The sequence below is a fragment of the Lichenostomus cassidix genome, chromosome 8 (genome assembly GCF_008360975.1).
Source record: "Lichenostomus cassidix isolate B80296 chromosome 8, HeHo_3.0, whole genome shotgun sequence".
Lineage (NCBI taxonomy): Eukaryota > Metazoa > Chordata > Aves > Passeriformes > Meliphagidae > Lichenostomus > Lichenostomus cassidix.
In genome coordinates this window covers 1,125,361-1,153,334 of record NC_139489.1, presented here as the reverse complement: position 1 = coordinate 1,153,334, position 27,974 = coordinate 1,125,361, and the positions used below count along the sequence as shown (strand labels likewise).

Sequence of the window (27,974 nt, the reverse complement as noted above, 5' to 3'; positions counted from 1 at the left end):
TCCTGCTGCCCACGCTGGGGATCAGCCCAGGGCTCTGTGTCCTGAGCATCCTGCTGGCTCTTGCTTTTAGTCAAACTTTCACCCAAGGTTTGATTTTGGACATGGCATGAGCCCAACCCAGCACTGTGGGTGCAGCTCTGCATGTCCAGTGGTTCTGTGTGCTTCAGGCTGTGGTGATTTGGGACTTATCCTGGTATTTTGCTTGTAAAATCAGATATTGATATAATATATAATACAACATAACATAAAACACACAAAACACATAAAACACATGTAACATATAACATAAATAGACAGCCACCTGCCCCTGGTAATTCCCCTGCCCTGAGTTTGCAATTCCTCTGTTTTCCAGGTGGGATTCATCGACTACATCGTCCATCCACTCTGGGAGACGTGGGCTGACCTGGTGCAGCCTGACGCCCAGGACATCCTGGACACTCTGGAGGACAACAGGAACTGGTACCAGAGCATGATCCCCCAGAGCCCATCCCCTCCCCTGGAGGAGCGGGGCCAGGACTGCCAGGGCCTGATGGAGAAGTTCCAGTTTGAACTGACGCTGGAGGAGGAGGATTCCGACGGGCCGGAGAAGGACGGCGAGAGCCTCGGCTACTTCAGCAATACAGACCCGCTCTGCGTGGCCCAGCCGGGGGAGGAGGAGCCCCAGGGCGAGGCCACCATCGAGATTGTGACAGAAGACACATCTCCCGTGGACACATAATGGGCCAGCCCCGCGGGAGTGGCTTTGACACACTTACGGAGCTCGCAAGCAGTCTGCGACAGCCTGCAGAGCTCTGAGCCTCTGCACGGGGGCCACAGATCCTCCCAGCTACTTGAGATTGGAGTCAGGGTTCCGGATGGGGTAGGGATGAATGATTGCTCAGGAAATGCACGGGTGATTTGCGTTGTGGTTTGAGCCTTGTCAGCCCAGAGCGTCGCGCTGTCCCGGAGCCGGCTTGGGGCTTGGGGACCGAGGCGGCGATGACACACAACTGAGAGATTTTATACCGTTAGCTTTGGGATTTATACCAGTTAGACTGATAGAAACTACTGATTAATAACTCATATCCAACCTGTCCACCTGTCTGCAGACCTGTGTGCCTTCTTTGTAAACACTTTCATGTCTTTTCAAGAGTCTCTTAACCCAACACGCCGAGTTTGGTAGTTCAAAAGCGACACAAAGCGTTTCGGGATTGACGGCTACTTTTTGGATTCTTCCTGTTACCAGAAGCAGTCTTCCTTTTTTTTCATGGGCAATACCTGTCACTTTATCGCAGTTAATCACTTTGACAGACTCAACAGAAGGGGAAACCCTCTGCTTCGCATTACTGCACCTTCAATGTATTCTTAATCCCCCGGTGACCGCTGGAAGTCACTCGGTGCCGCCGAGCGCCGTTCCCTCGCCGGGAACAGCGGGATGTTTTCCTCCCCGGGGTTTGGGTTTGTGGTGAGCAGGACAGAGGGCAGGTTTTTTTTCCCTGGCACAGCTCAGTCCATCCCTGAGTTAGCGTGGCAAGGCAGCGTGTGACACGCCTTCCCCCTCGGCAGCTCCTCGGAATTTGCACGCTCGGATATTTGTGTTTCTCTGGCCTCTCGTCCACGTTCCCTAGGTTTAGGTCCACCATCCTCCTCCTCCTCCTGCACTGCCTCGAGCTCTACCACCTCCATTACTGTTTATAACAGTGTATTTATTACCTACTGTACATACTGTAATGTTTTGTAAGTTATTAATTTATATGAATTAGCATCGCCTGTCGGCGGCGATGTTAATGGGGTAGAAAACTCGGAATAAGAGTTGCCTTTTTTTTTTTCTTGTAACCTTTTGTATTGCATAAAGTCCCAGAACCTGAACATAGCTGAAGAGACAGACACAACCCAGGAAGGGCATTCGGGTGGCAGCCGCCCGCGGGGAGGGGACAGCGCATCCCAGGGCAGCAAATTTGGGAGTTTGCCAGGAAAGCAGAGAGGGGAAAACCGAACAAAGAACTCCCCGTGCCCGGGCCGGCTTTTCAATGTCACAACGTTCCAATTTCTGAACGACCCAATGTGAATTTCTATGACAAAAAAACAAATGTGAACTGATGTAATAATTGTGCTGTGAAACTTCCTCTGACAAAGCTTGTCCGGCATCGTGAGCGGTGTCAATCTCAGTTTGTAAAATACGTTTCAAGCTTTTTGGTCCAACTCGTGACTGATTAGTTCATGACAATAGCACAGTTGTGCATGATCAATGGGTTTGTTTGTCTGTTGAACACTGCATTGTTCCAGGTGGTTATTTTATTGTTCCCCAAAGTTTCACACGATGTATGTTATAGTATTCTATATTGTGTTCAGATGCATTCTTAAGAGATTTTTATATGAAGTGAATAAATGAAAGCATGACCCAGCCTGCGGCTCTTTGGGAGGCTTTTGTCAACAGGGCAGTGTGGGCTGTGTCACCATTGTTTGGGGACAGTGAAATGGGACCCTCCAACCCCAGAACCCTCCTGCAGCCCAAAACCCACAATCCTCCTATGGCTCAATCCCAAAACCTCTCACAGCCAAAATCCAGAACCCTCCTGTGGCCAAACCCCAGAACCCTCTCATGGCTGAAATCTGGAACCTTCCTTTGGCCACAACCCAAAACCTCCCACAGCCAAAATCCAGAACCTTCCACAGCTGAAATCCAGAACCCTCCTGGAACCAAAACCCCAAACCCAGAACCTCCCATGGCCAAACCCAGAACCTCCCATGTCCATCCCAGCCCCCCCTGCAGCCCATTCCACGGGATGGAGTGTTCCCGGCGGGCACAGCCGCTGTCCCTGCAGCCCCTGGGGACCTTGTCCTTCCCGGCGGGCACAGCCACCGTCCCTGCAGCCCCTGGGACCTTGTCCTTCCCGCGGGCAGGGGCAGCGCAGGCGACAGGAAGGCGAGTGCAGACAGGAAGCGGTGGCCGCGCACGGCTCAGCCCGCCGGAGCTTTCATGTCCCTGCCTGACCCAAAACAAGCGACTTTCCAGTAAAAAACATCCTGTGCCAGGGCAGAGCCGCCGTGCCGCCCTCACCGCGGTGACACCGGCAGTGTCCCCTGCTGGGGGGACAGCTTTGCCGGGATTCAGGAAAGCCCAGTGTGGATCTCATCCCGTGCCTGCCTTCCCACCCAGCACTGCCTGGGAGCAGCCACTGCCATGCCACTGCCAGGTCACTGCCAGGCCACTGCCAGGTCACTGCCAGGCCACTGCCAGGTCACTGCCAGGCCACTGCCAGGCCACTGCCAGGTCACTGCCAGGCCACTGCCAGGTCACTGCCAGGTCACTGGGAGCAGCCACTGCCAGGCCACCTCCCTGCACATCCCTCCTGTCCCTGCAGAAGGGACTGCAGCCAGCAGCTCCCAGGGGATTCTCCCAGCACATGGCCAGGGCTGTAACCTCTGAAACTTCCTGGTGAAAATTCCTTGATGGAAGCTCCTTGGAAAGGCAGTAGGGATTTGTCTTTCCCAGTGGATTCCTAGAGTCCCAGACTAGTTTGGGTTGGAAATTACCTCAAAGCCCATCCAGTGCCACCCCTGCCATGGCAGGGACACCTTCTGCTGTCCCAGGCTACTCCAAGCTCCATCCAGCCTGGCCTTGGACACTGCCAGGGATCCAGGGGCAGCCACAGTTTCTCTGGGAATTCCATTCCAGCCTCTCCCCCCCCTCCCAGGGAACAATTCCTTCCCAATATCCCATCTAAATGTCTTTTAATTCAAAACCATTCCCCCTTCACCCCAACTCATCCTTTCCATGTCCCTGTGCTGTGGCAGCCACATCCTCCCTGCAGCTCCTGGGGCTGCACAGTGATGGGAAAGAGGTTATTGGGCTGGAAAAGCTTTGGCACTTCTGGGGGGAAGAGCCAAACCAGGACAGAGCAGCAGCTCTGGGGCTGCAGGTGAAGCTCCCACCCAGCAGCCCCCAGGCCTGGCAGGGGCAGGGTGTGACAGGGGGTGACAGGGGGTGCCAGGGGTGACAGGAGGTGACAGGGGGTGGGGCTGCCCTGCCCGTGCCCCCTCCCCTCCAGCCTCGCTCTCTCCATTGTGTCCCTTCCCTGACCTAGTTCTGCCGGGCAGCTTCCCCAGGATCACAGCACACAGCAGCACAGCAGCTCTGGAGCTGGAAGAGCTCCTTTCCCAGCTCCTTCCCTCCAGGAACAGCAGGGAAAATGTTCCAGTGGCCACTGCTCTGCAAAACCAACCCAGACCTTCCATGTTCCCTCTGGTTTTGGGGTGGAAATCCCAGTTCAGGTGCTGGGAGATTTTCTGGCTCAGTTTCCTCTGTTCCTCAGGCGATGAGGATTTCCCGTGGCTCTGCTTCTCCATCCCCACATCCAGAGCTCCGTGGGGTTTCCAGTTTCCCAGTGACTCCAGCAGCTCCTGGTGTGTGTAGAGAGTGGGGAGGGATCCCAGCTCGGGGTCTGCAGCTTCCTGGGACACACAGGGCTGTCACAGATCTGTCCCCTCCGTGCTGCTGGCGTGAATGATGGATGTCACCCAGAGCCCCCAGTGACAGCTGGCCTTGTCCCCAAGGACATAGTTTCCCACTGAGGCCATGGAGCTGGGATTTCAGGGGGATTTCCACCAGCCATGAACCCACCCAGGGCATCAATCCGGGGATGAGCAGTGGGAGCAGAGCCAGCCCTTGCCGGGGTGAGGGGACAAAGGTCCCACTGAGCCCCTGCCACCGCCAGGAAACTGCTGACCCCGAGGTCAACACTGTTCACAGGAACTGCCATGCAAACAAGTGAAATGATAAACCAGCCCTGCTGCTTTTCCCAGCTCTGCCTGCTCTCCTGGGGGTGCAGCTGCATTTCCATGTCCTTTTCCCCCCCCCGTCCGTGGGAGTTAGGGATGAGTGTGGGTGTTGCCACCTGCCCAGTGATGTGACAGAGCCAGGATGACGGACAGGGGACAGGATGAGATGTCCTCAGGTTGCACCAGGGGAGGTTTGGGTTGGATATTTGGGGAAATTTCTTCATGGAAAGGGTGGTCAGGCATTGGCACAGCTGCCCAGGGCAGTCCTGGAATCCCCATCCCTGGGGGATTTCAAATCCCTGTGGATGTGGCACTTGGGGACATGGGGCAGTGGTGGCCTCAGAGGGCTTTTCCAACCTCCCTGATTCTGTGATTCCATGTTTCCCTGTCCCCAGCCCACACCCCATATCCCTCTGTTTGTCACCCTGTGGGACAGAGCATTGCCAGGCTCCAACCCAGCCAGCAGGACCCTCAGGGTGCCAGGAGCTGAGATTTGGGTGCCTCTGGAGCTGAGATTTGGGAGCCTCTGGAGCTGAGATTTGGGTGCCTCTGGAGCTGAGATTTGGGTGCCTCTGGAGCTGAGATTTGGGAGCCTCTGGAGCTGAGATTTGGGTGCCTCTGGAGCTGAGATTTGGGTGCCTCTGGAGCTGAGATTTGGGAGCCTCTGGAGCTGAGATTTGGGTGCCTCTGGAGCTGAGATTTGGGTGCCTCTGGAGCTGAGATTTGGGTGCCTCTGGTGCAGAGTTCACCTGGAAGTGCCGCGGGGGAGAAAAGAGAAGTGAAAACGCGAAACGCTGACAGTTCTGCAGTCAAAAACAGGAAGGGGCTGAGGGCAGAGCACAAAGCACAGATTTTATCGCAGCTGGAATGAGGCCCAGGGCGCTCCGTGGGAAGGGAGATGGGACTGCCAGTCCGGCCGTGGGGACAGCAGAGGGACAGCGGGTGGCCAGGAAGGACAGGGCAGGCTGTGGCCCAGCTGATGGTTTAACATCAGTTTACGTGTCCCAAATGTCCCTTTTGGGGTGACACAAAGCCCCCAGCTGTGCTTTGGCACCGTTTTGGGGCTGCAGAGCTGCAGGGGCTCCAGGGGAGAAGAGCAGGATCAGGTGTGCATGTGTCCTGCCCCTGCACATCTGTCCTGCCCCTGCACATCTGTCCTGCCCCTGCACATCTGTCCTGCCCCTGCACATCTGTATGGCTCCATCCCGCCCCTGCACATCTGTCCGGCCCCGTCCCGCCCCTGCACAGCTGCACAGCTCCATCTGCTGAGCTGCCGGCGCCGCGCAGGACAAGGACGCTCCGGAGCTGGGAAATGTCCCGAGAATGGGGAATGTCCGCTCTGGGGACACGGCAGGGACACGCGGAGCCGGGACTGCCCTGTAGGGCACAGCTGGATCCCCGCACAGCTGGATCCCCGCACAGCTGGATCCCCGCACAGCTGGATCCCGTAGCTCCAGGACTGCCCTGGAGATCTCTCTGCCTTTGCCCCCCAAATGTTTCCCCCCCACATCTGCCCCCTCCCCATCAGGTTGGTTTTTTGGTGAATAACTTAATTTTAGGAAATAAAGTCATTAAATAGTCGTTATTCTGGTCCAGTCAGACAGACCCAGAGATGGTCAAGATGATAAAATCCCTTAGCATTTAATTAAAAACTCCACTGACACTTCTGAAGCTCTGAACTACGTCCGGGTGAAATTTATTTCCCTGGATTTCAGCTGCTAAATTTCACCTCAAGAAGACAAAAACTCCATTCCAGTGCCAGGAGGATAAATTCCCCGAGCTCTGCAGCCCGGCCGAGGGGATCCATTCCATCCACATTCCAGGCTGATATTCCCAAGGACCGAATCCAAAACGGAATTAATAATATTTCGGATGAGGCAGGCGGTGCGGAGTCGGGGTGCTGGCTGAACCCCCATGCCTGCACGAGGGCTTTGCCTGTGTTCCCGAATGCCTTTTTTCCCCAAAAAAAACCCGAAAATCAATCAAATCTCAACGCTCTGGAGCATCCCTGGGCAGCTGCGCCTCGTCCCCATCAGGGGGTGGTGCTGAGGCGCTGCTCATTAACCTGATTAGTGCCTGATTAACAGAGGTGAGGGTGGCGCCAAGGAGAGCTCCGGAGCAGGAGCTGAGAGAGGTGGGGTTTGCTGTGGGGTTTGGGGGAATTTGGGGGCTGCTGGGTGTTCCTGGGCTGCGGTGGGGATGTGGAGTAGGAATTCTGTGGCACTGCCAGGAGAAGCTCCCGGGGGCGTTTGGGGCTGCAGAGCATTGTCAGGCTGGAAAGTCCTCAGCAGAGTCCCCTTGGGGACAGGAGGGGACAGGAGTGCAGCCGGGATCTTGAGCCTTTGAGTAAGGAGTCTTGGAAATGGGATCCAGGGAGAGCTCAGAGCCATTCCAGGGCCTGAAGGAGCTCCAGGAGAGCTGGAGAGGGACTGAGGACAAAGGATGGAGGGACAGGACACAGGGAATGGCTTCCCACTGCCAGAGGGCAGGGATGGATGGGATATTGGGAAGGAATTCCTGGCTGGAATAGAATTCCCAGAGAAGCTGTGGCTGCCCCTGGATCCTGGCAGTGTCCAAGGCCAGGCTGGATCACCCTGGGACAGTGGAAGTGTCCCTGCCATGTCCCCTACAAACCCAGTTTTATAGGGAAGAGGCAATGGCTGAATTTCCGAGAAATCCTCACTCGCAGGGCTGTGCCGTTGGGAGCCACGGCCAGGAGGAGCTGCAGCTCCAACCTCTCATTCCCACCTGGAGCAGCCCAGGCTGAGCCATTCCCGGCCAGGTTCGCTCCCAAGGGATGTAAACAACCCCAGGCTCGGCTAATGCCGGGGATTTGCCGGGGCCTCGTCCTGCCCTGCGGATTGGGGTTTTATTTAGCAAATCCCGGGGCTGCTCGGTGTCCCGAGCTGGGCTCCTCCGCGCCGCTGTCACATGGAGCTGCGGATGACTCTGCTGGGGATGAGTAATGCACTCCGTGACTCATTTGCTGCCTTTTTTATTGGGATTTTTTTTTTTTTTAAAATCTTCAGGCCCTCGACTTTATCTGTTGCTAGTCGCTGGCAGCTCCTCACACCTCTCCTTCGGGAGCTGCTGGAGGTTTCCCAGTGCTTTCCGTGGGAATCGTCTTGGTGGGGTTGGGAGTCGTTTGGAGTCGCAAATTCCGAAATTTGGGAATATCGCTTTTTTTTGGACAGAGGGGTTTGCTGGAGGCTGCCCTCCCCGGGGAGATGGGAATGCTCCAGCAGGGATCCTGCTCTCCCTGTGCCTCCTGGATTTGGGAATAGCTCGTTCCAGGGGCAGCTCTGTGGGGTCCTTGGTGTGGGGTTAGCTTTGGTCTTGCCCCATGGCAGGAGGAATTTCAAAAGCAGGAGATATCCATGGATCTGAGGAAAGCTGGAGCTGGGATGAGCAGCAGCCAGGGAATTCCTGGATGTGATGGGGATGCTTCCCAAACCCAGTGCTGAAATAGGGGAATTCGGTGAAAATGACGTTTTTTACCCCCCGCCTGGTGTGGGAAGGGGTTAGCAGGGATATCCTGGCTCTCCTGGCTTGGTTTGGGAATATCAGCCCTTGGGAGCATCCCGAGAGCTGTGGGGCTGCCCTGGCTGGATGTGGGGTGAAGAAACCCCAGATTTGGGGCGGGAGGAACCTCAGAGCTCATCCCATTCCAGCCCAGCCGTGGGCAGGGAAATCTTCCCCCGGGATTGCTCCAAATCCCATCCAACCCAGCCTGGGACACTTCCAGGGATGGGAATATTTGGGACCACTTTCAGCCATGCATGAGTATTTGAAAGATTGGTGTTATTTTGGAGTGTCCAGGAGGGATTTGGGCAGGGAGGTCTCATGTCCATCACTGGGACATCATTCCAAGTGTGCCACCCTGGCTCCTGGGAGCATTTTGGGCTTGGGCTGAGGGGGCAGTGGGACAACATTCCACGAGCTGTACTCACGCTGGGATTACAGCCGGAATTCCCGGAGCACTGGGCTGCCTTCCCCGCGCTGGAAGCGGTGCCGGCAGGTCACAGGAGCTCCTCGCAGGGATTAGAGGCACCATCTGCTCAATAATCCCATCCCGGGCCCCGAGCTGCGGCATTTCCCACCAGCCGGGGTGGGACAGGGCAGGGCTGGACACGGAGACCCTGCTGGGCTGCTGGGTGATTTACCCAGACCCTTGGATTCATTGGGGATTCACTTGTTTCAATGGAAGGGGGAAAAATTTTAGTATTTTTATTTTTTTTTAATACAGAAATTCTAGTTTAATTGGGAGAAAAACCTGATTTCCATTAAGGAAAAATGGCATTTTTTTTTTCAATGGGCAAAACGATGCGGGATGCGCTGGAGAGCTCCCGAGAGGCACGTGCGGCTGATGCTCCTCCAGCCCTGCCGCCGCAGGGGGAGCGCAGAAGGGAACTTTTCCATCCCCGCTCGGCGGTCACGTTGAAAAGCCACACTCGCCAGCGCCGGAACGCGCGGGTTGTCCCCAAAACGCCGCCGCTGCGCCCGGAGGGGAGAGGAGAGGAAGGGAGAGGAGGGGCAGAGCAGAGCAGAGCAGCTCCTGCGCTGTGCCGAGCGCTGCGGGAGCTCACCGCGGGGTTTGCGGGTTTTGCTGCGGGGTGGCAGGGAAAGCAGTCTGGGGTGTCCCAGCCAGGGCTATCCGGGTTTGGGGTGAGGATCCCGCCTGGGGATCGCTCCAGGAGAGCAGTGAGGGGCTCAGAGCACCTTTCCTGCGGGGAAAAAAACCATCACAGTGCTCTGGGAGCGAATTTAGCCAGAAAGGGTTTTAAATCCCTTAGCGTTTTCTGGGATAAAGCCGGCGGGATGCCCACAGCTCGGGCTGGCATTGCCCCCGGCAGAGCCCCCCGGGGCTGGGGCAGCGCTGGGAATGGGGTTGGAAGGGGAGAAGGATCCCAATTCCAACCGGGAATGGGAAGGATCCACGTCCCCCCGGGGGCTCCTCCAGGGTGACACCCATGGTGGGGTGACACCGCTGGGTGACATCGCGGGGGGACAGGACAGGGTGACACGGCCGGGGGCTCCGGCCCAGCCCGCGCTCGGTTCCTGCCGCCCCCCCGCCGCCTCTTTTGTTCGCCGCTCCGGTTTCCCTTCATGCGAGATGAATTCCCGGGCGCTGCTCGCCGGCAGTCGGGGAGCAATTCCTCCCGCATCCTCCTCTCGGGGCTAATTGCCGCCGCCGTGACGTCAGGGCTGGGTTTGTCCCCAGGGTGGCTGCGGGAGGGCCCTGCTGGCATCCCTGCGCTCCCATCTCCCGCACCCCGCCGGGATTGATCCCTTTTTTCCCGACCCGCAGCCCTAATCTGACAGCGGCCGGGAATTAATGGGGCAGGGCCGGGCGCTGCAATAGGATTAAGGGAGGGGAAGTGCGTCACGAGGTGCGGACAGGGGTTCTGCTTTTGGGGAAAGGTTGGGGAGGGAGGGGGGGGGGAGAGTCGGTTGGAAAAGGGAGGAAAAAGAAAAAAAAAAAAAAAAAAAAAGGAAAAAAATCTGGGAAATAGGTTGGAGCGTTCCCGGGGGGTGTGTCGGCAGCGAGCGCGCATGTGAGGCGGTGCGGGGCGGGAGCCGAGCCCGCCTCGTCCTCCCTTTCTCTCAGCATCCTCCGCGATGCCATCCTGGAGGTGATACAGGCGCAGCAGCATCCATGGCCTTCCCCTAGCCTCGGCATTCCCTGCTCTTCCTCCTCCTCCTCCTCCTCCTCCTCGCGATCCTCCCCGAGCGCCCGCTGGCTGACAGGGACTCGCCTTCTCCCGTGTTTTTCCAGGCTCCTCGGGAATTGAGGAATGCAATTCTGCCACCATGATGGAAGGTAGGTGATGAGCCCAGCGCCTTCTGCCCGCCGGCTTCGGGGGAGGAGGTAAATCCCAACCTGCGCCCGGCGGGATTTTTTTTCTCCTTCCCCCCGAATAAAATAATAACGAGGATCGAATCCGAGCCTCCCCTCCCCCTAATCCCGAGCAGTTCCAGCTCCGCCGAGCTGCAGGGCGGTGATATAATATCGAGCCCATCAGATTATTTGCAATTCCATCCCCAGCCCTGTGTAGGCAGCTCCGGCGGTGCGAACGCCCGCTTTTCCGGGGAGCTGCCGCTTCCTCCTGCCCAGACCGGCTGCGATCCGTCGGGATTTGGATCCCGAAATGGTTCTTTTCTCCCCAGCGCGATGCGATGCGCTGCACGGAGGATGGGTTTGGGGGTTGGCACAGAGCACGGCTGGGGCTGCCGGCTGGGGTTTGGTGCTTTTCCCTGGGTGGAAGAGCATCATTTCAGTGGGAAACGAGGGAATCGGAACTCGAGGGGGTTTTTTATTTTAATATTTTTTTTTGCCGCGTCGGGGAGATGCAGGCCTGGGGAAGGAGGAGGAGATGTTGGCTTGGGGTTGGTTGGCACGAAAAAGGAAACGAGAAGGGAATATGGGCTCCGGGCACAAGATGCTCCGGGGAGGCTGTGTCTGATCCTGTGTGGGAAAAGCCTCTGGGCATGACAGGAATTTTATCCTCTGTCGCCTGTCTCGGCCGTATGTAAAGCTCTTCTTCATTATTTATATTTTTAATTCCTCCCGGAGCGCGCCGCGGCGAGGGGACGAGTTGGATTTCATGATTTCCTAGCAGAATGGAGAGCCCAGGGCCGAGGAGAGCAGGATATACTGAATTTCGGGGGATTTCTGGCCCGTTGGTGGCAGCAGCAGGGCCTGCCTTGGCGGAGCCACCTCCAGCCTGGTGCTGCCAGGGCTCTTCCCGGGATGACAGGCAGAAATTGGGATGTCCCTGCCCGATCCCCGGGAGCAGGGGGTGTCCCCCTGCCCAAATCCACCTGGAAAAAGGTGTCAGAATCCATGGAATTTGTGTCTAAAACATCTCCCTGATGCCGGGAATTCAGGTGTCGTCACGGCCCTGCGTGGCCACATGGAATGGCTTCTCCCTGGGATGGGTTTGGGATCCTCGGGTGGGAAGGAAATGAGTTTTTTGGCCTTTGGATCCGAGGAAAAGCTCTCCCTGCTCTCCCCGATCCTGCCGAGAGTCACAAGCAGGAGAGGTTTTAATTTTAGCCCATGACATCAAACCCATCCCACGAAGGGAACCAGGCAGGTCACGGCAGGGAGAATGGCGTTGAGAAATGGCATTAAAAACCTGGATTCTCCCAAAATTCCCACGTTTGCAGAGGAATTAATGAGGATGAATCGAAGTCACCTTGTTGTACATCTCGCTTTGGGTGATTTATTCAGGTTTGAGGCTGAAAAGGGTTGGGTTTTTGAGGCTCTTTTGGGATTTGGGGTTTGGTTTTGGGGTTTTTTGGGTTTGGTTTTGCTCCTTGATAGGATTTTTGCCTGGCAGGAGCTTTGGTCACTGGCAATGCCACCCAAGGCTGGGGATTTGGGCTCTGCAGCTGGGGAAAAAAATAAATTCTAATCCCAAAAAGTGAATTATTAAACTGCTTGAAAGGTTCCCCAAGTGGTCGATGCAAACCTAGAGCAGCAGTGAGGGAATTAGAGAGAATTCCTGCAGGTTTTTGGGTTTTGAAATAGTTGGAAATGGGTTGGATTTGTGGGAGAGTGGAGCTTCGAGATCCCACTGACACCCTGACCTCTTGCAAAGGGGATTTATTTGGATCTAATTTTAATTTTTATTTTAATGTGAGCTTGGCTTAATTTGAGGTGAAACTTTGAAACCTGTGCGAAACACAGAGAGTTCCTCGTGGTGAACATGCCAAAGGGGTTTAATTAGTGTAATAATTCATTATTTAAATCATTTTTCACGCTGAAATGTTGGACGTGGAGCTGGCAGTGCAGGGTGGGGTGTGAGACCTGAGGCCACCCGGTGTCACCCATGGCCAGCAGGGTGGCCTTGGCTCAGCTGATGCCCTCTGGATCCTCTTCCTTGGGGGAAAAAAAGAGAATTTATGTCACTGGGAATGGCACAGGATGAGCAATTTGCGCCCAATATGCGCATTTTGCTCGATATACAGAATATTTTCTCCGTTCTCCTGCGAGAAAAATATTTCCATGGATGTTTATAAATCCCAACGATACCTAAAAAAATGAAATTTGAGGGATATTTCCAGATCCCAGTCCTTGCTGGGAGAACTCCAAAGGTGGATATTCCTATATTCCTTCTCCTCCATGCCTGGCTGGGATGCAGGAACATTCCCATTCCCATTTATCCGTGCTGAGGATGGATTTGCTGCTCTTGGCTCCTCCCAGCCAGGTGGGGAGGAGGTGTTGGGATTGGGATTGATGCCTAAAATGCTGATAAAACTTTGAGACACAGACACACAGGGTAGGAAAAGGGTATCACCTTGGTTTAATAGGATTCCAGGTGCACCACAACGACTCAAGCCCCAACAATATCCCCCATATACAATTTATGGACCCCCTAGATTAGCACACTTATCTAAAATTCTCCGATGAGAAGCCTAACAAATGAATAATTTGTTAATTTTTTAATAATTAACAAATTATTTAATAACAATTTTAATAATTGCCCCCTTATTAAAATCCGCCCCCCCCCAAAAAAAAAAAAAAAAGATTACTACTTAGTTTACAAAAAAACCATCTCAGTGGTGGGGAATCTGTTCAAGGTTGGTGCCTCGTGCTTTTGAGGTTGTGGGGATTGCTTTGTCTTCCCCAAAGGATTCTGAGCAAGGCAAGGGTGATGGGGTTGAGATACAGGGAGTAAAAAGTACAGGAATGGGGAAGGGTAAAAGGATATATAAAAAGAGTGTAAAAGCATAATGGAAAAAGGACAAAAAAACCCATCAGGCATCAGGATCAAACCCCCAGAGATCCCACCAGGAGTGGCTGTAGGGACAGGGAGGGTTTGGCTGTTCCCTGGAGTGCCAAACCCTCGGGAACAGCCCAGGTGAACATCCTGGAACGGAACGGGTTTGTCTCCTTTGGGATTTCCTCTCCAGGGCGTGGGGAGACCTCGTTAAATTTGGGAATTCTGCTCAGGCAGGAGCTCTGGGGTGTTGGGAAGAGGAGATGGTGGCGTGGCTGATGGGAGAGGCTCTGGGTTGTTGGGAAAAGGTCATTCCCTCTTTTCCAGAGGGGATCCCTGTGCCTTCCCAGAGTGGGAATGTCTCCAACTCCCTTCTCCAGGATTTTTGCCCCAAACTGGGCAGTTTGGTCACTCAGGAATGTTCTGTCCAGCCTGGGATAGCAGGAGGTGTCCCAGGGTGAGGAACTGAGATGGAATTCAAGGTTCCTCCCAACCCCAACCACTCTGGGATTCTCTAGTCACATCCAAACTGGGAAAAAAACCCTTTTTTTGCATCATCTTTTAGCTTTGGTGGTCTCTGGTTTTGGGGTTTTGGGCTCAGAGGCATCGATGGCACAGCCAAAAATCCTTTTTTGGCTGATTGGGCAAGAAAATTGGCTTTATTGGTGATATTTTATTGGTGATTTTTATTTATTGGTGGCTTTGTTTCAGTAAATTATGTTTGAGTGTGCTCAGGGTTGTCTGCAGGAGTCAGCAAGGAAATGACCTGGTAGGGAAATTTGGAGGAGTTTTGGGTTGGAGAAAGAAAATTTGGGAAGGGTTTGGGTTTAAGGAGGAAAATTTGGAGAAGGTTTTGGGTTTGAGAAAGAAAATTTGGGAAGGGTTTGGGTTTAAGGAGGAAAATTTGGAGAAGGTTTTGGGTTTGAGGAGGAAAATTTGGGAAGAGAGTTTGGGTTTGAGGAGGAAAATTTTGGATTTTCAGCTGAGAAAGCCACCAGCAGGTCTGCTGCCATTATGGGTGGCAAAACCATCCCAAGATGTCCATAAAGAATTTTGAGATATTTTTGGGTTTTGAACTGTCAAGGAGGAAGTTTGGGGGAATGAAGCCTTGGAAGTGAAAATCTTGGAAGAGAAGTGGGAAAAAGCTCTGGAGCTCTGGGATTTGGGGTTTCCAAATCTGTGTCCAGCCTGGAATGGTGGTGAATTCCCAAGAATTCATCCCAGAATTCATCCCCAGGCTGAATTTGTCCAGCAACCTCTAGTCTAGAACGGGGGAAAATCCCACAAAAAATGGATTTTTCCAGGCATTCCAACCCTTCAACCTTGGGAATTGGGGAAATGGTTGGATTTGGGGTTCATTCCTACCAGATCAACCCCAAATTGTGCTGATGTGGTGAGAATTTAGACCAAATGTGGTTTGAATATGAAATGGGTGAAGCCTAAACCACTCAATGGGGTGTGGTGGTGGCAGCCAAACCCAAATGGGGATTTTTTTGGGGTGAAAAAGGTAGAAAACTTGGCAAAACCTAAAAAAAAATGGCAAAACCTAAAAAAAATTCTGCAAAACTCCTCCTTGGAGTGAACCCCAGTTTCCAACGTGCCCTTGGGCGCCTGGAATTGGTGCCCAAACTCAGGAATTTGGGTTTCCAAGCCAAGGCAGGAAGTTCCCGGGTGATTCACTGGCCTTACTCATCTCTCAGGGGTTGTAGGAAAAACAAAAATTTCGGGTGAAGTCAGGTGGTGTTCACCTCCAGCCTTGGCGGGGTTGGATCCGGTAAAGGTGGAAAAATAGATGGGGATTTTGGGGGAAAACTGATGATGGGGATTTTGGGGGAAAACTGATGATGGGGATTTTGGGGGAAAACTGATGATGGGGATTTTGGGGGAAAACTGATGATGGGGATTTTGGGGGAAAACTGATGATGGGGATTTTGGGGGAAAACTGATGGGGATATTTGATTTTTTTTTGGGTGGAAAAATGGGGATTTTGGTGGAAAAATGGGGATTTGGGTGGAAATCCTGCCCGAAATGCTGCCGTTGAACCCGCGGAGGTGTAAAATAGGATTTCCAGTTTTTCACTCCATGGGAATCCCAACCCGAAATTGGGATTGGAGAGGAGAAAAGGGGAAGGAAGGAAGGGAAGGAAAGCAGAGCTCCTCCCCAGAGCAGTGACCTGGAAGATTTGGGATGTTCCAGACCTGTCACCCCAAATCCTGTCACCAAAAAAATCCCATTGTCACCCAAAATCCATCTGCCTCGGGAATTGCTGCTGCTCAGAATTTCCTCATTCCCATTTTTCCCGATTCAGCCAATTAAAAAAAATCATTTCTATAATCCCAATCCATGCCTGGGATTATTTTGATTTTTTTTATTGAATATTTTTTCAAATTTGGTAGGAAAACCCCAAATCCGGCCTACATTGCAGGTGGTTTTTAGTGGGATTTTTAGTGGATTTTTGGAGGGTTTTGGGTGGGTTTTTCGGCGGCTTTTTAGTGGGTATTTAATAGGATTTTAGGTGGGATTTTGGCGGGTTTCTTAATGGGTTTTTGGGTGATTTTTAGGTGGGCTTTTAGTGGGGTTTTTAGCGGTTTTTTAGGTGGGTTTTTAGCGGGTATTTAATAGGATTTTAGGTGGGATTTTGGCGGGTTTTGGCAGGTTTTTTAATGGGTTTTTGGTGGGGTTTTGGGTGATTTTTTGGTGGGTTTAAAATGGGTTTTTGGTGGGCTTTTAGCGGGTTTTTAAGCGGGTTTTTAGCAGGTTTTAAATGGGTTTTTAGCGAGTTTTTGGTGGGATTTTTGGCGTGTGTTTAGCGGGTTTTAAATGGGTTTTTGGCAGGTTTTTGGCGGGTTTTAAAGCAGGTTTTTAACGGGTTTTAAATGGGATTTTGGCGGGCGTTTAGCAGGGTTTTAGCTAGTTTTTCAGTGTGTTTTAAACGGGTTTTTGGTGGGTTTTTAAGCTAGCTTTTAGAGGGTTTTTAGGTGTGTTTTGGAGTGCGTTTTTAGAGGGTTTTAAACAGGTTTTTTGGCTGGTTTTTGGTGGGATTTTTGGCTGGTTTTTAAGCAGGGTTTTTTGCGGGTTTTTAGCGAGGTTTTGGTGGGATTTTTGGCGGGATTTTAGCAGGTTTTTTAGCGGATTTTTGGGTGTGTTTTTGGGTGTGTTTTTGGGTGGGCTTTTAGCGGGTTTTTGGCAGGTTTTTGGCGGATTTTAAATAGGTTTTTTGGTGGGTTTTTAGCAGGTGTTTGGCGGGTTTTTGGGTGTGTTCTTGGCGGGTTTTTAGCAGGTTTTTGGGTGGGTTTTTAGCTGGTTTTTGGGTGGGCTTTTAGCGGGTTTTTAGCGGATTTTTAGCAGGTTTTTTAGCGGATTTTTAGCAGGTGTTTGGCGGGTTTTTGGGTGTGTTCTTGGCGGGTTTTTAGCGGGTTTTTAGGTGTGTTTTTAGCGGGTTTTTAGGTGTGTTTTTAGCTGGTTTTTGGGTGGGTTTTTAGCTGTTTTTTTGGTGGGCTTTTAGCGGGATTTTAGCAGGTTTTTAGCTGTTTTTTGGGTGGGTTTTTAGCTGGTTTTTAGCTGGTTTTTGGGTGGGTTTTTGGCTGGTTTTTGGGTGGGTTTTTGGCTGGTTTTTGGGTGGGTTTTTGGCTGGTTTTTGGGTGGGTTTTTGGCTGGTTTTTAGCTGGTTTTTGGCGGATTTTAAATGGGTTTTTTGGTGGGTTTTTAGCAGGTGTTTGGCGGGTTTTTGGGTGTGTTCTTGGCGGGTTTTTAGCTGGTTTTTGGGTGGGTTTTTGGCTGGTTTTTGGGTGGGCTTTTAGCGGGTTTTTGGCAGGTTTTTGGCGGATTTTAAATAGGTTTTTTGGTGGGTTTTTAGCAGGTGTTTGGCGGGTTTTGGTTGTGGTTTTGGCGGGTTTTTAGCTGGTTTTTGGGTGGGTTTTTAGCTGGTTTTTAGCTGGTTTTTGGGTGGGTTTTTGGCTGTTTTTTTGGTGGGCTTTTAGCGGGATTTTAGCAGGTTTTTAGCCGGTTTTTAGGTGTGTTTTTGGCTGGCTTTTGGGTGGGTTTTTGGCTGGTTTTTGGGTGGGTTTTTGGGTGGGATTTTAGCTGGTTTTGGGTGGGTTTTTAGCTGGTTTTTGGGTGTGTTTTTAGCGGATTTTTGGTTGTGTTTTTGGCGGGTTTTTAGCAGGTTTTTAGCCGTTTTTTAGGTGTGTTTTTAGCGGATTTTTGGTTGTTTTTTTGGCGGGTTTTCAGCAGGTTCTTGGCGGGTTTTCCTTGGGTTTTTAGCCGTTTTTCCCCGTATTTTCGGCGCTTCCGGGCAGTGTGTCTCTGTTTGCTCTGCCAGCCACTGAGCAGCTCAGCTCTCTGCCAGAACCCAAACCTGCTGCTCCTCGGGAACTCCCGAAGGGTTTTGGGGAATGAAAGAGGATCGGGGCTGGCAGAGGCTCCAGCTGCTCAGAGCCTCGAAAAATCATTTATTTTTCCATTTCTCATTTGGTTTTAAGTGTTTTTTTAAGTTATTTTTTTAATTTCAGTTTTTATTCCCAGAGCTGGAGATTTTTGGGGTCACTTTATGTTGTTTTAGTGTCAAACCCAGGCGAGGGTTTAGGTGATTTTTAACAAATTTTTATGTCCCACAACCCCAAAATTGGTGGTTTTTTTCCCTGAAGTTGGAGATTTTGGGGCTGTTTAAAAAAATTTAAAAAAGAAATTGATGTAAAGCTGTTTTAGTGTCACACCTAGGTGAGGATTTAGGTGATTTTTAACAAATCTTTAAGTCCCACAACCCCAAAATTGGTGGTTTTTTTTCCCCTGGATTTGGAGATTCTGGGGCTGTTTAAAAAAAAAAAAATTAAAAAAATTTATTTAAAGCTGTTTTAGTGTCACAGCCAGGTGAGGGTTTAGGTGATTTAAAACAAATTTTTATGTCCCAAAACCCCAAAATTGGTGGTTTTTTTCCTGAAGTTGGAGATTTTGGGACTGTTTAATTTTTTTTTTTTTTTTAAATTTAAAAAAAATTGATTTAGAGGTGTTTTAGTGTCACACCCAGGTGAAGATTCAAGTGATTTTAAACAAATCTTTACGTCCCACAACCCCAAAATTGGTAGGTTTTTTTCCCTGGAGCTGGAGATTTTGGAGATCACTTAAAGCTGTTTTAGTGTCAAACCCAGGCGAGGATTTAGGTGATTTTTAACAAATTTTTATGTCCCACAACCCCAAAATTGGTGGGTTTTTTCCCCCTGGATTTGGAGATTCTGGGGCTGTTTAAAAAAAAAAAAATTTAAAAAATTGATTTAAAGCTGCTTTAGTGTCACAGTCAGGTGAGGGTTTAGGTGATTTTAAACAATTTTTTATGTCCCACAACCCCAAAATTGGTGTTTTTTTCCCCAGAGTTGGAGATTTTGGGGCTGGTTAAAAACTTTAAAAAAAAAAAATTAATAAAAAAAAAATTAAAGCTCTTTTAGTGTCACACCCAGGTGAAGATTCAAGTGATTTTAAGCAAATCTTTATGTTCCACAACCCCAAAATTGGTAGGATTTTTTCCCTGGAGCTGGAGATTTTGGGGCTGTTTAAAAAAATTTAAAAAAAAAAATTAAAAATTGATTTAAAGCTGTTTTAGTGTCACAGCCAGGTGAGGATTTGGGTGATTTTTAACAGTTCTTTACATCCCACAACCCCAAAATTGGTGGTTTTATTCTGGAGATTTTCAGAATTCCTTTTGGAATTGCTGTTGTTTCCCACAAACATCTCCCCTGTTTGGGGTTCTGATGTGGGATTGGGAATTCCCCCCCAAAAAATAATAATAATTTCCCCCCCAAAAAATAATAATAATTTCCCCCCCAAAAAATAATAATAATTTCCCCCCCAAAAAATAATAATAATTTCCCCCCCAAAAATAATAATAATTTCCAAAATAATAATAATTTCCCCCAAAATAATAGTAATTTCCCCCAAAAAATGATAATAATTCCCCCCAAGAGTAATAATTTCCCAAAAAGTAATAATTTCCAAAAGTAATAATAATTTCCCCCCCAAAAATTCCCCAAAAATTCCCCCAATCCCCGAGAATTGATGTATTTTAGGGCTAATTTCCCTGCTGCCCCAATCCTGAGCTCTGGTTTGGGTTTGGGTCTCACTCTGGGCGTTTCCTATGGAATAGCAATAATTCCCGTGGTTTGGGGTTATGGATTTAAAGGTTTAGGTTGGATTTTTGGGGAATGTTTCTCCATGGAAAGGGCTGTCCAGCTCTGGAATCTCCATCCCTGGAGGGATTTCAGACCCCTGTGGATGTGGCATTTGGGGACATGGGGCATTGGTGGCCTGGGCAGTGCTGGGGATGGTTGGATTTGATCTTTTCCAACCCAAATCATTCCATGATTCCCAATTAACTCGTGTGTTTTCCGTTTCCATGGGAATTCTGGGGTGAGGTGGAGCAGGAAGGTTCCACAGCCTGCTTTGGGTGCAGCGAGGAGTTCAAACAACCTCACAGATATATCAAATAAATCTATAAAATCATATATAATATATACAGTTCGATTTGGAGAAATCATTAAAGGTGCATCATGTTATTAGAGTCAATTAATAATTATAATTATTAATAGTAATTATTAATTGAATTATATATTATGTTATATTATATTATATTATATATATTATAGAATATATAATATAATATATTATATATATTATGTTATATATTATCTATTATATTATTATATATTATCTATTATATTATATTATATTATATAATTATTAATATAATTATATATAATATATAATATTAATATAATTATTAAATAATTATTAATAGTAATATAACTATTATAATTATTAATAGGGAGAGCAGGTCTGTGGCATTCCCAGACCCTAAAATTCCTGCAGGGAATCTTTGGGAAGATGGCAAAGGGAAGGAGGTGCAGCCTGAGGGGAGATTTGGGAAAAGCCTGGGAATGTGGGGATGGAAGTGCTCTGGGACAGGAGGACACAGAATTCCTGGGATTCCTTCCCCTCCTGCAGCTGGAATTTGGTGGAGTTTGGAGAAAGAATTGATGTGAATCCAAACCCTTCAGGGTCACCAGAGCCTGGGTTTGGGGAATTGGGATTTGGGATCACCACATTCCCATTCCTGGGAAGGTGTCTGGATTAAACCTCAGTCCCTTTCCACTGAAATTCCTGAGAAGGACCAAATTTTTCTGCTTTGATTTTGATTTTTTTAAAGATACCCAAGCCCAGCAGCCCAGCAACCCCACAATCGTTCCTCACTTTTATTTCCGTGGATTTTATTTCCGTGGATTTTATTATTTCCATGGATTTTATTATTTCCATGGATTTTATTTCCATGGATTTTCTCTCCTGAGATCCACAGGAAAATACCAACAATGCCCTGCTCTGGCATAGTGAGATGGGGAAAAAAGGAGGAAAAAGGGATGTTCTATATTTTTATAGGATTTTATAGGATTTTTTAGGATTTCCAAGGGAATGACCCAGGGATCCAGAGCCTCTCTGTGCTGCTGGCCCAGGAGATCCTCCCTGGAACGAGATCTGGGATTAGGCTTGGAAAGGAGGGAGTTTGCAATATTAATGCTGTGCTGGCAGAGCTCAGGTTCTCCTGCAGAGCTGAGCTGCTCTGGGGTTGGCATGGAGAAACTTCAGAATGTTAGGAAGGTTTATTGACTGAATTCTACTGAAAAAATTGAGAAAATTACAAGCAGCAGTGGCTGGGGCAAGGTGGGCAGTGGGATTTGGGGTTTCTGCAGGAGTTGAGGGTTTGGGGTTTGCAAAGGACCAAAAATGCCCATTTTTGTGCCCAAATGTCCCTGCTGGTGTCCAGGCTGTGTCAGAGCAGGGAATCTCCTGGGCTGCCTTGTGCAGACAGGGAACTCTGGGGGTTGATTTAGGGCTCAGTGTGGTTCACCCTGCCTGAAAACTGAATTTTCTGTGTGATTTTTAAAATTATTTTATTTTTTTGTCTTTTTTTTTTTTTTCCCTCTGGGTGCAGCTGGGGGTTCCAGGAGCTCTGGGTCACCTCTGGCTGAGCAGAGGGAAGGTTGTTTTCCCTCCAGGCTCTCCACATCCCTGGTCTCCCCAAAGGAATTCCCTGGGAATCTGCAGCTCTGGGTGTGGTGGGGAAAGCAAACTCCAAATCCAGCTCTGAAAAACTCCCCAAAAAACTCAAACCCAACATTGATTTCTTCTTCCCCTTCCTCTTCCTCCTCCTTCCTTCTTTCCCTGCTCCCCACAGGTCTCCAGCCTGTCATAACCACAGATAAATTCATCTTTGTGCACAGAGGAAATAGAATTCATTCCAAACGTTTTATTTTACTTTAATCATCACCAAGAGATTAATCCTATTTTTCCTCTTGCACAGAGTGTTCCCTGTGATTTCCATACTCCCAAATGAGTGATTCTCCCTCCTGGGACTCCCCTTGATATTTGGGGTCCAGAGGAAGCTCCCTGTTTGGAAATGCAGGGTGAGGGATGGGATGGGATTGGGTAGAACAGGGTGGGTTTTCTGCTAGAATTAAGTTTTTGGTGCAGAAAATGGTGTTGGTCGTTCTTAAGAAATGAAACACAGAAAGTTTCACGGCGTTAAATAATTGATCATTATAGTAATAGATAATTGATATAGAAATAATTGATAATTATAACATCAACAATAAATTGATGTTTCTCAGGTGCTGATTCTTGAGGATAATGGGGAAAAAAAGGGATATGAGGTGGATAATTCCCCGGGATTTGGAGTATTTTGTGTTTGAAGTGAGAACAACCAACACCAGGGTTGGTTCAGCCTTGGGGCTGCTCTGGCAGGCCTGGAATCTCCAGCCTAGAGGATTTCTGGAATTCCACTTGGAATTTCTGAGGCTGAAGGCTGGAATCTCTCTGGAACAGATTTTATGATTTTTTTTATAAGGCTGAGTCTGCCCAGGATGGATCTTGTGGTGCTGCAGCTCCCAAAATCCCCTCTGAGGAGCAGAAGGTGCAGCTCAACCTGGCTCTGCAGGTTCCCAACACCTCTCTCCACAGGCAGAACCCCTTTCTGCTCTCCCTTTCCCAAAAATCCCATTTTTTTTCCCAAATATCCCGTTTTTCCCCTCAATCCCCCCCTCCCTGAGCAGATGGAGTTCTTACATAACCGAGCAGAACGCTTCTGACAGACCTGAGCCACGTTGGGCTCTGCTTCAGAGGAGACCCAGCAGCAGCTCAGTTTGGGGTTCAGCCCTTGCTGCTCCCCTCGGGGTTGGGAGGAGGAGGATTTGGGGATTTGGGATGAGTGGGAATGTTGTTGATAATTCCCCTGAGCCTTGGAGGGATGGGAATGGGGAAAGGATGGATTTTTTTTTTTTAAATTATTGCAAATCCTCTGGGAAAGCAGAGGAATGGGGCAGGATGAGCCTGTGGGGTTCAGCATCACTGCCAGCTGGTTTTATGGAATATATGGAATTTATGGAATATATGGAATTTATGGAATATATGGAATTTATGGAATTTATGGATCCCATCAACTGGAAAACCTGGGATAGTCAAAGGTGTGTCTGCAGTGGGAAACAGGATCAGCCTTAAAATCCCTGACAGCCCAAAGCATCCTGGCATTCTGCAAAAAAGAGGGAAAAGTTTGGAGAAACCTCATGGTTTAATTGGGGGTTTAATATCCAGGATGGTTTTCCCTCATTGCCACGCTCAGCACAGAACAGGAGGGAGGAATTAACCCAGAAATATTTGGAATATTAACTGGGAAATGAAATTAAATGGATATTAACTACTGGGAAATGGATATTAACTGGGAAATATTAACTAGGAAATATTGACCGTGAAATAACTCAGTCACAGACGCTGAAATCAAGTTAATAAGTGTGAAATGAACAAATAAATGAACAAAACAAATGTCCACACAGCCTCCCTGCAGCTCCTTAACCCTGTCATTCTGCCATCCCTTGGTTTGGCTCTTCCCTTTTCCCACCTTATTTATGGACTGCAGCCAGCCAGGGAAGGAGAGACCTTTGGGAGGATTTACCTGAGGAGTCATATTAATTTTGCCTCTTTATTTCTGTCCTTTCCTCCCCCAGGACTGAAAAAACGTACCAGGAAGGCCTTTGGCATACGCAAGAAAGAGAAGGACACTGATTCCACGTGAGTAGATGGGCTAAAAACCAGATAATAAATCAGTATTGAACCAAGAAATCAATATTGAACCAGTAAATCAATATTGAACCAAGAAATCAATATTGAACCAGTAAATCAATACTGAACCATCCCAGGGAGGAGCTGCTGCCGGGGCCAGGGGAGGAGGGAATTTGGGGAATCCCAGGCTGTTGTTATCTCTGGATGGAGTTGAACAGCAAATATATTTCGGCTGTTTGTGCATCCAGCAAATCTGGGATTTCTGCTGCTGAGGAGTTCTCCACCTGTGTGGGATTTTTGGGGAGCAGAGGGAAAGGATTCCTGGGGGTTTGGGCAGATCCAGCTGTGCCCAAAGTGCTGCTGTGCTGGGGAGGGGCAGGGTGGCACTTGGGGACATTGGCAGGGGTGGCCTTGGGGACATGGGACAGGGGTGGCACTTGGGGACATGGGGCAGGGTGGCCTTGGGGACATTGGCAGGGGTGGCCTTGGCACTGCTGGGGACAGTTGGTTTGATGGTCTCAGAGCTTTTCCAGCCTAAGCAATTCCTTGATTCTCAGCCACCTTTGGGGTGGATGGACAGGGGACAGAGGGAGCTGTCCTGTCCTGGGGACAGAGGGGACAGGGAGCAGAGTCCCCTCCTGCAGCTCTGTGCAGGTGTTCAGTGTCTGCCAGCAGAAATTGGAGGTTTTCCAGGTTTATCCCACTTGGATTTGTTTTCCTGAGCTATTTCACGCCCTGCTGGGAGTTCTTTGGAGGTTTCCCATGCCGAGGGACAGACTGCTGGCCCTGGTGACACTGGTGGCATTGCCAGAGCTTCTCCCGGAGCAGGGGACACTCTGATCACTCCCAAAAGAGGGATGAGCAGCCCTGCTGTCCCCAGGGCTGGTGACATCCCTCCTGGAGCTCCAGCTGCTGGGAGCTCATCCACCACTGATCAGGAATGAGGCTAAAGGAGCCTCGGTGGGAAAATCTCCGTGTGGGAATCTCCAGAATTCCAACCTCCAGCATTGGGAAAATCTCTGGATTGGAATCTCCAGAATTCCAACCTCCAGTGTTGGAAAAATCTCTGGGTTGGAATCTCCAGAATTCCAACCTCCAGCGCTGGAAAATCTCTGGATTGGAATCTTTAGAATTCCAACCTCCAGCATTGGGAAAACCTCTGGATTGGAATTCCCAGAATTCCAATCTCCAGCGCTGGAAAACCTCTGGGTTGGAATCTCCAGAATTCCAACCTCCAGCACTGGGAAATCTCTGGATTGGAATCTCCAGAATTCCAACCTCCAGTGTCGGAAAATCTCCGCAGCCAGGGCTGGGCGCTGCTGTTCCCCACGCTGCAATTCCCATCCCGGCATTCCCGGGAATCGGGAAGCTGCGACAGGGACACGAGGGATCCCGGGAGGTCACCGCAGGGCCACCCGGAGGACGCCGCAATTAGCGGCAGCGGTGATTAGCACGGCGGGGTCACGGCGGGGACATCGGCCCGGAGGGCTTTGGGAGCTTTCCGAATCCCTGCGGCCGCCGGGATGCGATGGGAGAAGGGATGGGATGGGAGAAGGGATGGGATGGGAAAAGGGATGGGATGGGAGAAGGGATGGGATGGGAAAAGGGATGGGATGGGAAAAGGGATGGTGGGATCTGCCAGACCCTGAGGCCACCAGGGTCCCAGCCAGGCCACCAGGTGACACCTTGCTGGGCTCTCCGGAGCTGCTGGTGATCCCAGGATGGTTCTGCTGGGGGAAAGGATCTTCCTGCTCTAATTCCAGCTGGGATAAGAGCAGGAGGTGACATCCCCTGCGCCAGGCTTGGGCAATGAGGAAAAACATAAAAGAAGAGGGGAATTTTTGCTCCTTCCAAAGGATTTCAGAGATTTTTTTTTTTAATTTTTATTTTTTTTGCAAGGAGGTGAAGCCTAAAATTGGAGAGGTGGGACACAGGTGTGGATTGGTGGGAAAAGGTGGAGGAAAGGTGTAATTTTTTTGGGAAACTGAGCAGCTCTCAGTGGGATTTCCATGATTTCCATGAGTGGGACGGGAGCTGGCAGTGCAGGAAACTGAGCATGGGGCAGGTGGAGGATCCTGTCCAGATTCCATGGACATTCCAGGTCCAAATTCCATGGGATTGTGTTCCCTAAACCCCTCAGCATCCCTGGCAGTGCTGAGGTGTCCCTGTGGGGCTGCAGTGACCAAACCTAAATCCTAAATCCCAAATCCCATCAGCAGCTGGGATTTAGGATCCCCGAGGATCCCCAGCAGCTTCCCAATCCAAGTGGCTGCAGAACTGAGATCTGGAGATTCCTGCAGGATTTTTTTTCTCCTGGAAAAGGCTGGAGGCAGGGCTGTGGGATGGGGCAGGAGCCAGCTGGGGCTGTGCCAGCCCAGCAGCAGCAGGAACACTTTATTTCCTGCTAAACCTACAATTCATCCCCCGAGAACGTGAGGGAAATATCTGTGACCTTGTGTGGGAAATTCGGATTTGCTGAGAGTGTCACTGTTGCGATTTTTGCTGCTGGGGATTCGTTTGTAAAACGATTTCCTGGGTGAATTTCAGGCGCTAACAGAACTCCTTTTTCTGTCCTTTCCAGAGGCTCACCGGACAGGGATGGCATCGTGAGTATTGTGTGTCCCCACAGTGTCACCTCCCCTGCACTGGGGGGACAGTTTGCTGTTTAATATAGAAAATAAATGGAAAAATGAATGGAAAAACCAGCAAATTCCAGGTTTTCCCATTTATTTTCTATATTAAACAGACAACTGTTCCCCCAGTGTCACCTCCCCTTCACTGGGGGGACAGTTTGCTGTTTAATATAGAAAATAAATGGAAAAGTTAATGTAAAAACCAGCAAATTCCAGGTTTTCCATGAAAAATCTCCACCCAGAGGAGCGCCAGGGGCAGAGTGAGCAGGTGTCCTGCTAAAGCCCAGCTCCTCATCCTCGTTTGCACTCCTGCTAATTGGCTTGGGCCAGATTTGCTGGCTGAGGAGTTCAGGGGAAATTGCCAGGGCAGCTGTTTCCAACCTCTATTTTTTATTTTCTATATTAACCTGAAAACAAGGAGATGTTTGTGGTTTTGTTTGGGTTTTGTAGTTTTTTTTTCTTTTTTTTCTTTTTTTTTTTTTTTAATTATTGCTGCTTTTACTCCTGGCATTAGACAGAAATATCCCCTCTAGAGCTGGGGGATAGATGGACTCCTTCAGTGTTTGATATCAAAAGTCCATTGGGTTCAGACTGGGCTTTATTTCTTCAGCAAATCCAGATTTTAGGATTTCACCTCAAAAGAAACTTGAGCCCCTTGTGAGGAGAGCAGAGCTGGGGGATCTTTTAAAAAGATCTAAATTTTGGGGTCAAGCTGCTCCTTTCAAGAAATAATTTTTTTTTTTTTTTTCCCCAATCTGACCCAAAATCCTTGGCTTTGGGCTCTCGCTGTGTTTTTAAGCTGCTTGTTAGGAAATAGAAATAAAATCAGTTTGCAGCTCAGGCAGTGCCTTTGGCAGGGCTCTATTCAGCAGCCAGACAGGAATAAATAACAGCAGAAATAAATATATAATCGATTAATCAGAATAAATGATAAATTAATGGGGAATTTCCTCATGGAGAAGGTGCTCAGGGAGGTTTGGAATTCCAACCCCTGGAGGTGTCCAAGGAACCTCTGGATGTGGCACTCAGGGACACGATGGGGATTGATTTTCCAGCCTCAGTAATTCCAGGAATATCCAGGAACATCCCCAAACTGCTCCCTGGGCCAGCAGAAATCCCCTGGGCAGCTTCTCCTGGCCAGCTGTGGCCGGAGGGACCTCAGGTGGGGCTTCTGAAGGACATGGAAATGTGATTTTTGGGGAGTAAAACAAAGCTCCTGAAGGTGTTTGAGGCAGAGGAGTTGGAGATGGAGGCATTTAATGTCATTTTCCATCCTCCAGCCCGTTTTCCACACGGATTTTTGCAGCCACTGGAGTTTCCAGGAGGCAAATCCTGCCTGCTGAATAGAATCCACAGGAAAATCCACATTTAATGCTGGTGGAGCCACAGCCGAGCCTTCCTCCCCTTAGAAATCACTGCTCCCCAGCTCCTGGTGGTTCCGTTTTGTGTATTTAGCAAGAAAACCCCAAAAAAAAGCAGCCGAGGAGCAGATCTGTTAACCCTTTTTCTGCCACAATGCCCTCGCAGCAGCCCAGCCCTCATCCCAATGATCCTCCTGCCAATAGCAAAGCTGAGAACACGAGGGAAGCAGGAAATAAGGATGGGGTAAGGAGAACTGAGCTCTGCAGAGCCCCCCGGGCTGGGGGGAACAGGGAATCAGCCTGGATTGGGGTCCAGAGGGTAGGAAAACACCCTGCAGGGTCAGCCAGCATGGTGGGAATGGGGTGAAGGACGAGTGGAGGGGGAAAACCAAAAATTC

At 49.8% G+C, this 27,974-nt stretch overlaps 2 protein-coding genes across 5 annotated transcripts in view; both read left to right on the top strand.

Moving 5' to 3' along the window:
• The window catches only part of PDE4B (phosphodiesterase 4B), a 150,258-nt gene extending 147,874 nt beyond the window's left edge, over positions 1 to 2,384 (top strand). For all 4 annotated transcript variants that reach the window (XM_085067386.1, XM_085067387.1, XM_085067389.1 and 1 more), the window contains one exon: positions 353 to 2,384. In XM_085067386.1, coding sequence (XP_084923512.1) covers positions 353 to 718 — 366 coding nt within the window. In that variant the 3' untranslated portion in view covers positions 719 to 2,384. The remainder of the gene's footprint in view (positions 1 to 352) is intronic.
• A 7,880-nt stretch (positions 2,385 to 10,264) lies between these two features.
• Positions 10,265 to 27,974, top strand: part of SGIP1 (SH3GL interacting endocytic adaptor 1) — a 50,681-nt gene continuing 32,971 nt past the window's right edge. Inside the window, exons 1-3 of the mRNA XM_085067390.1 lie at positions 10,265 to 10,582; positions 23,528 to 23,591; positions 26,164 to 26,188. Of these exons, the coding sequence (XP_084923516.1) occupies positions 10,573 to 10,582; positions 23,528 to 23,591; positions 26,164 to 26,188 (99 nt within the window). The 5' untranslated portion in view covers positions 10,265 to 10,572. The remainder of the gene's footprint in view (positions 10,583 to 23,527; positions 23,592 to 26,163; positions 26,189 to 27,974) is intronic.